The following is a 9,334-nucleotide window of genomic DNA, read 5'->3' on the forward strand; positions in this document are numbered from 1 at the left end:
TCTGCACTGAGCACGTGTCTAATAAAGGTTATTTTATTAGCCCCAAAAACACATTTCCTCCTGTTGAGGGTCATTCCAGACTTCTCCAGACACCGGAGAGCACCAGCCAAGCGGGCATCGTGTTCTTCCTTGGTTCTGCCATGCACAACAATGTCGTCCGCCATGTTGGCAACTCCAGGTATACCACGAATGACGTTGGCAACCATACTCTGATATATCTCTGGGACCGACGATATTCCAAACATGAGCCTCTTGTAACAATAAAGCCCCACATGTGTATTGAACGTTGTGATGTCCCTCCAGTCTTCAGACGAGACAAATTGATGAAAGCCTGATTTGAGGTCCATTTTCGAGAAAATTGTCGAGCCATTCATATCGAGTAACAACTCCTCAACGGTGGGCACAGGGTATTTATGTTGGACTATTGCCTGATTAGCTTGGCGCATGTCTACACATAACCTAATAGACGAGTAAGGTTTTGGTACGATTACAACTAGATTGGCCCATGTTACAAGTCCACTTACATGTACCTTCTCAATAATGTCATTTTGTACTAGTTCACCAAGATGGGTCTCCAACTTACCTCGAAGAGCAAAAGGTATGCGTCTCAATGGTTGTGCCACTGGTGGCACTGATCCATCTATAGTGAGCTTAATTTCACCTGTAGCCTTACTAATTTTGTCAGCAAACAAGTTGGGGTATAGCCTATCCAGCTCTGGTAGTCGCCCAAGCTATCAGCCAATACTGCGTTTGAAAAATGTATAAGACCAAGTTCTACAGCCATCTCTACGCCCAATAATGACTCAGCGACGCCGTCAATAACTAGGAAACATGCATTTTTGCAACACATACCGCCATCTTTCTGGACATCTGCCCAAAACTGTCCCACTATATTTAATGGAAACTTGCTTGAATATGAGTATACATTTGGCCCACCTTTTACTGACTTGTCTATCCTGACGTAGTTAGCCTTCAGTGTCTGCCATGACTGTCTGCTCATTACATTACAATTTGCTTCGGAATCTATTATAAACCTCGACTGTAATCCCCCACCTTTAACTCTACACGTTGTAGTTTGCTAGATGCAATCTGATTGATTCGGACAGTAAATGAAAAACAATCATTACCATCGTCCACATTATTAAGAGGCAGAGGTTTATGAGTCAAGAAGGAGTCACTATTTTCAACTACTACATTATTGACAGAACTACGGCACATGTGCTGAAAGTGATTTTTCTTGTGGCACTTATGACATTCTTTGCCTATAGCCGGGCATTTTGAATGACTTTTATCCCTCCCACATTTAAGACACTTGTCCATATTGTCCCCACTTGCCTTACTAGCTTTGGACTTAGTCATATGCTGTGGTTTTTGGAAGACCGGGCCAGTATTCTTGCCCTGGTATACCCGATGAACCTGTGGGCTCTCTTGGCACATCTCTTCGTGCCTAGACTCCACAGCCTCCAAGGTTGCTGTTCGTTGTAGGGTCACATCTAATGTCAAATTATTGCCCTCTTCTAACAACTTTTTTCTTAGCTCGTTTGACCTATAACACTCCACAGTTTGGCTCTTTATTCAATCATTTATTGCAGCACCATTACCAAAATCACAACTAGCTGCGGCCTTTTTGAGCCCAGCACAATATTGACTGACAGACTCTTGGTCTGTTTCTTGTAACCTTCTAAACAAGTGTCTTTGAAGTGTAATGTTCACCTCGATAGTAAAATGCTCATTCAACTGAGCCACAAATGCGTCATAGGCGTGCCTGTCTGTTGCATCAAAAGAGCGAGCAATCTCTCTGACCCTAGTCCCAGCGTGATATAACAACAAAGTTTTTCTTTGTGCTCTCATATTTTTTGCGTTGCGTCATCACCAGCAATATTGAAAAGGCTCTTTGAATCCACGAAAGCTTCAAATTCTTTCAGCCATTCCTCCTATTTCACGGAAATATCACTGGCTTCCCCATCTAGGCAAAAACTTGCTGGTCCCCTTTTCATATCTCAAAACGAAACAATAAAGCCTAAAGAAAGCATCTTGCGTTATATCTAGCAAAATCCCGGTCGTCGAAAGTGTGGAACAGTTAATCCTCTTCGCCAAAGTAGCATCTGTCTACTAGATAGATGGACTTTTAATTTTGTTAGTTGGTTTATTTATAATCCGTATTGCTAAGTCACCCTCTAAAAACTAACCACGCTGTCGCCAACCGGATGTTATCACTCAAACAAAGGTTGGTGACTTGCTACTAGCAAATAATGAAAACGTACGCTATCATGAATATAAAACAGATTATGCGCTAGACACTACAGCACTCAACTAATCACAGGTATACTAATACGGAGTCACAGACTAAAGCACGAAGTACGCTAATACAGCTATATTTATTTAATCAAAGTTGGTAAGGTCAATCAACTTGTAATAGATCCCACATAGTAGCTTGCAAGTGCCGTAAGTCGCTATATTAGCGAGAGGGAAGTGTAAAACTTCACTACATTATTACAATATTTAATTATAAGTTTGAATGACTATTGAAGTGTAATAGTCACACTAACAACATCGATGATGGACATTATGTTACTGATATTATTTGTTCTAAATAATTTTGTTAAATAGACTTTCTAAAAATCTGTATAAATATCACAACTTCTTGATATTGTTAGCTATGACGTTTTGAAATGTAAACAAAATTGTGCATTGGTTTTCTATTATTACTGTATTACTATATTATTAATATTGGTTACTTTAATAATATCAGTGCATTTTACTTCTAATATTGGCCAATATTGCATTTCTCCTATTTCAGGGGGAGAGATATAAACATATAATATTTTCCTTTCATTATTGCTGTTTGTCATGACCAAACACTTTTTTTAAATAGACTTTCTAAAAGTCTATATAAATGTCACAACTTCTTGATATTGTTAGCTATGACGTTTGGAAATAGAAACAAAATTGTGCATTGGTTTTCTATTATTACTATATTAATAATTTTGGTTATTCCAATAATATCAGTGCATTTTACTTCTAATTTTAGCCAATATTACATTTCTTCTATTGCAAGAAGAGAGATATAAACATATAATCTTTTCCTTTCATTATTGCTGTTTGTTGTGTATAATAACACCCACACCCAGTACATTACAGCTACCATTGCAGTTATCCTATTGCACTGCAGTGTCATTTGACTGCTAATATTGCATTTCTCAACTATCAGTACCCTTTCTTTCTTCCAATATCACTTTGGTCGCCAATTCCTGCTGACAACTACTTTTCAACAATCAGCACTGCCATTTCTTTTTTCCATTATCACTTATTCCATTATCAGGTCATGGGCTGTTTGACAGTGGAATTTCTAGTTAATTAGGTTGTGAGCAAATGTTTCTGTAATTAGATCAATATTCTCAGATGTTTAATAGAAAGAACCTGATATTAGTAATTATGTAGCTATGTGAAAGAGAGCTTTTCTAAATTCCATTTTAATCCATCTTATCATTATTCTCCCTTCCGCTCTGTATACGGTAATTATGATAACAAAGATGTAATGTTTTGGTTTCAATGTTGAGATAATCAATATAAGCCTACTACTGATTTGCTACATTTGACCAGATAGTTGACTGAAAATTTTAATGTTTGCACATACCTATAGCCAGCTAAAATGTACTCATACAGAAAAATGCGCAGGACTTACACTTTCTTTAGCAAGATACTAAAGACAAATTATAGAATGATGTCTACCATAGACTTTATATATAATATTTTATCTTAGAAAAAGGCTTACACAATGCTATTGATTTAATAATTACACTATAAAGAGCGTGCCAATAATGCCAAAAAACTTTGCAGACAGCATGTGCATTTGGTATAAAGAAAATAAATAATTTAGTTATCATAGCTTATAAACATTTCAGTATTTATAAAAGCAATCGTCATGGCTGTTACTTACCTGTTAGCTGCTATCTGCTTTCACCGAGACCAAATTAAAGCCAAAACTATCATACATGATGTAAAATTGTCAAAGGTATGCAGTTAGAACCTGATTACTGCACACATACAACAATTGAATTCCACTTTAAGTGAAAAAATATGAATGCTTTCAGATGTAACATCCATTGGTCTTTATTTAACTTGTGTCGTTGTAATAGTAGTAAAAGTGAACTGAAAAAAATTGTTCGATTGTGAGTTTTCCATGAAGGTAGGTGTCTGGCATAGGCATTGTACCCAATCCAATATATAATTACAAAATTAGTAGCTCTAGTACTTTAAAGAAATTTTGAAAGCAGTGAAATTGTCACATTTTCAATAAAAGTGGTTGCTCACCAAGTTTTATTGTAAAGAAAAAGAATCATCATAAAAAATCTTAATAAGATTGCTAGCCAGTAGAAACATGAGTAAGTGACAAATGCTGCACATTGTTTGTCAAATGAATGTAGTCAAATGAGTTTTTTTCAAAACCAAGTGTGTCAACTCTCATGATTCATTGCCAGTACTTTTACCATAGCTTTTACCAGAATCTTAGGTTAGTCAACGAGCTAGTGCCTTTGCAAACAGAAACTTTTCAAAGCGAATCGCAAAATATACTCAGTCTCAAAAAAAGTCATCATACATTACAAGTGCTAGTAAACCCATTTCTGGATCATTTCAATTAAGCTTTTCTTATGAAAGGCCATTAACTCTTTAGTTTATGCTGTCTGGCCAAAAATAGAGACCTTGAACAGCTCTATCTAAGGTTCTATTTTCTCTTAGTCTAAACCTTATTTTTACAAGCAAGCTAAAATGTACAAGATCAGCAACTAAAGTCTATCTAGCTAAAATATCATCGCCCAAAAACTTGAAAAAATTGAAAGGCCATATGCTACAACTTATTTGGAGCTTGTACGACTATCTGGAATACTGTTGTTACTCTGCAAGCAGTTTGTTGTCGCATTTCCTTTTCTGAGTATTAACTTCTTTGTGCAGTTTTCCAAAAGTTTAGTAGTTAGGACATTTTATCTCACTACTGCCGGCAAAAATATGACTTTCAAGATCTCACGAGCAAAACCACAATTTGGTGTTTGGCTTTTTTTGTTTAGGGATACGGCTCATACAATAACTTATTCATTTGTAGAACAAATTGTCAAGATTCTGGCTATAGAAGTAATAAATGTTTGTAGGAACGAAACAGCATATTTTATTCTTTCAAGTTTTAGATTAGTTGTAAAACTTTGACTCACAAAAACCCTAGAATCTAGTGTTCTATCATACATGTCTTGAAAAACAAGGTCAACTACTGAAACCTTTAAAATGTGTCTGCAAATCAGACATAACAAACCATGCGTAAAAACGCGATAAACTTCTTCCAAATCATGAAAATAATGTAAAAAATGATTATATGTAAGTAGAGTGAAGACCTCTTATGCTGACTATCTTGTTACTTGTTTCTTAAATGCTATGCAAAAAACTGTAGTTAGAAATACTCAAATATACTTCTGAAATACAAAAATATGAATTTTTGCAACACGCCATTGCATACAAGAGCAGCGCTTAAATTTTGTTCTGTCTCTTGCAAGACACAATTATAATTATTATGGTATCACAAATGAAACTTGTATCTAGTTTGAGCTACAGCTGGCATGTGACCAATTGGAAACAAATCAGGAACATTTTATGATGACATATAGGATGGTTTTGAAATAATATAATAAATAAGTAAACTAATGTTTTATACAAAAGTAACTGAGTTGGTGTTTATTGAAGATTTAAAAAAGAATTTGTAATGTAGATAGCCAATTATCTTACCACTGATCAAACTAATGAACCAACTAGTGAGTGATCAGTGAGTTGGAGTTCAACAGATTAGTTAGTTATATAAAGCTGGGGGTGAAATTTCGGGAAAAAAATATTTCCTTTGCAATTGACGACTTCAATGTAACCACATGAAGCCATTGTTCTGTAGCAGATTTTCATTATATAAAGTAACAGTAGCTCAGTAAATATGACAAACTCAAACAAGTAAACCAAACCATTGATATTCTACTAGCATATAACTACTAGAGGGGCTACTAAACAGAATGTATAAATACGTACTTCAAGCGTATAAATTAGTCTGTGGTGATGTTTCCAGGAATTCCTGCAAGTTCAGCAACAAACTAAGACGGTTGCAATAATGTGAGGTTAACTTTGCTAACTTCATGAAAAGGAACTGCAGTGGTGTCAGTGTGGAAACTGCCATACACGGAAGAGAGACGTGAATGTTTGCTACACAAACCATGGTATGTGGCATTATATTTCTCAGACTAGTCTCAAATGTGTTGCAAATGTGCAGGAGATTCCAGACCTAATAAAACTAGGTCCATTGAGAGTGACATTTAATAACTACCGACAATACTATGGTAAGTTTTGTAGCTAATTGTATTTTTGTTGCTGGTAATTTTACTAGATGTCATATCACTTCCAAGTGACATTCAATAAGTTATCTAAAGATAATAAATCTTTAATACTTTGTTAGCACCCAATTATTTGAATGCAATTTGTCTGAAACCATCGGAAAAACTTACAGAAAAAATAATGCACCTACAGGTAATTTGGACATACCATGAAGGGCTTATAAGAGCAGAGTTGTGATCAGTACCTGTTCACGTCTTGAACAATTTGGAGTTATCCTCCCAAATGCAGTTCTGAATATTTACTTTGGTTCAAAACGTTTTATCATAAATATTTGGGTTCTTCACATCGTGTCCAATATTCTACATTTTACAACTGGTCCTCTTCACACAAAAGGTATTCTTGTGTTTCATAACCATTTCTGAACAGTTGATGTATTATGATCAATACTCTGTTACACTACCTGTGCAATATCGTACTTAAATACTGATACTCCTTTTTGTTTGTGTTTTCAGTGCATTCTCTGGCTTAAAATCGTGAGACTGAAGTGAAGAAATAAACTCGAAGTCAAACGCACATATGATCAAGTTCTGTCAACAACAACCAGTCATATAACACTAACTCACACACACACGCACCAACAATAAAACAGACATGGTGCCATCAAGTGAGTTCCACCTTCAAGAATAAGAACTTCACTGCCACCACAGATAATGCTATAACGTCTCATCCAAGATGGCAGGTGCAGACAGTTTCTTAGTTCCCAAACCTTTGCAAGAAGAAGGTGATCTGTCAACTCAATGGACTCGTTTCAAAGAAGAGTTTGGTTACTACCTGATAGCTGCAGAAAAATTGGACAAGGATGACAAAATCAAGATCGCCCTCCTTTTGATGTCTATTGGGCCAAAAGGAACTGACATTTTCAAAAGTTTCAAATTTGGACAAGGGAAGTCAAAGGAGGTCTACCAGGATGTGTTAGAAAAGTTTGACCAGACATGCAACAAGACTTCTAACAAGATTTTAAAGAGGCACCAACTGTTGTCTATGAAACAAGGAAGTCTCTCTGTTGATGAGTACATCACTGAATTACACAAGATTGCCAGAGAATGTAGCCTTGGAGAAATGTACGAGGAATTCATGGTGCAAGCCTTGCTGCTTGGCATCACAGATGACAGGCTGAGAAGAAAACTCTTTGAAGAATCTGAGGGGATAACTCTGGAAGCAGCCGTAAAGAAATGTAAGACCTCAGAAACCTCCAATGCAGATCTTCAATCAATCAAAACTGAAGAATCAGTCTATAGCTTCCGAGATCACTCGAGTAAGGACAGAAAGATGAAAACTGAGGATGGAGAAAGCGGGCGTTCATGTTGCGGACACTGTGGTGGCTCACACCCGCCGTGTCAATGCCCAGCATATGGTAAGCAATGTGCGAAATGCAAGAAATATAATCATTACAAGGCCATATGCAGGAGCAAAAGGAAGCAACATGTGCACGCTCTGACAAACAACCAGCCTCAGGAGTCCGATAGTGATTCAACAGAGTCTCTGTTGTGCATTCAGGTAATAAAGGAAGGACAAAAATCTTACTTCCAGCCGAGAAACTTACACCATAACAGGACGACGCATGATAGAATATCAGTTAGACACAGGAGCTTCGTGTAATGTGTTTAACAGCAGAGATTACGAATCATTGGGAAAACCCCTGCACACAACAAAGAGACTGCCTACATTGCAGCTATATGATGGAACCACAACCATGGGAAAGTGTGAGGTCATTATGCAAGTTAACACTTAAAATTCTATGTGGTCAAGTCTTCCAACATGAGCCTATTCTTGCTAGACGCTTGTCTGGACTTGGGTCTACTCTCAGTCAACAAGGAATGAGTGCATGTCGTCAATCAGGATGGTCACACAGAACTCAAGTCCATACTAGAGCAGCACCAGTCCGTATTCAAGAGCACAGAGTGTCTACCAGGCAAGTACAGTATAGAAGTTGACCCAAGTGTTAAGCCGACCCAATGCCAGAACTACAAGGTAGCGATTTCAATGCGCAATGACCTCAAAGATAAACTACAATCACTCACCGAAGCTGATATTGCAGGAAAGGTAGATTACTCCACACCGTGGATCAGCCACGCTTTGACCAGAAGAAAACCGAATGGAAAACTGAGGTTATGTATAGACCCTGCCAACTTAAACAAGGCCATCAAGCGGAATCACTTTCCCATGCTGACACTAGAAGTCATTCTTTCTGAGCTAGACGGAGCTAAGGTTTACTCTTTGAGCGACGCCAAGGATGGGTTTCTACAGATAAAGCTAGACAAACAATCGAGCGACCTGACGACCTTCTGGACGCCTTTTGGCAAATACATGTGGCTTAGAATGCCCTTTGGCCTTTCCTCCAGTCCAGAGGAATTTCAATGACAGCTTTCAGATGCCTTGTCTGGTCGAGAGGGGGTTATTATAGTTGCCGACGACATCTTAGTATATGACAAAGGGCAAACCACAGAAGAAGCAACAAAGAATCATAATCACAACCTGAGGAAGCTGATGGAGAGAGCTGACAAGATCAATCTGAAGCTCAACAAAGATAAGTGCCAGTTTCTCCTCAGTGAACTGACCTACATTGGCCATATCATATCCAGAGATGATGTGAAGAACCCAAATATTTATGATAAAATGTTTTGAACCAAAGTAAATATTCAAAACTGCATTTGAAAGGATAACTCCAAATTGTTCAAGACATGAACAGCACCAACCTGTGTATACAACATAGTAAGAGCTACATATCTTAGGGCTAAAGATGAAAAGAAGTATCCAGGTATGATACATGAAAGCTTGAGTTTATTGCAGTAGAGTAGTTTGTCCTATTATATGAGCTGAAACTATGTGAGTGGCCATGACATGGATAGATGTTTTTAATGAAAACCTTTTGCAGAGATGAATATTTCTTGTCTTGTAAAAATTATATAATAAA

The 9,334-nt window shown here is 37.2% G+C and overlaps 1 protein-coding gene across 1 annotated transcript; it reads left to right on the forward strand.

The window, feature by feature from the left end:
• The first annotated feature begins 7,092 nt into the window (after positions 1-7,092).
• On the forward strand, positions 7,093-8,781 carry LOC137388394 (uncharacterized). Its single transcript, XM_068074879.1, has 2 exons — positions 7,093-7,917; positions 8,260-8,781. Exons 1-2 carry the CDS (start codon positions 7,093-7,095, stop codon positions 8,779-8,781), a joined length of 1,347 nt encoding a protein of 448 aa, XP_067930980.1.
• Positions 8,782-9,334: the final 553 nt, after the last annotated feature.

This window comes from Watersipora subatra, chromosome 2 (genome assembly GCF_963576615.1).
Source record: "Watersipora subatra chromosome 2, tzWatSuba1.1, whole genome shotgun sequence".
NCBI lineage: Eukaryota > Metazoa > Bryozoa > Gymnolaemata > Cheilostomatida > Watersiporidae > Watersipora > Watersipora subatra.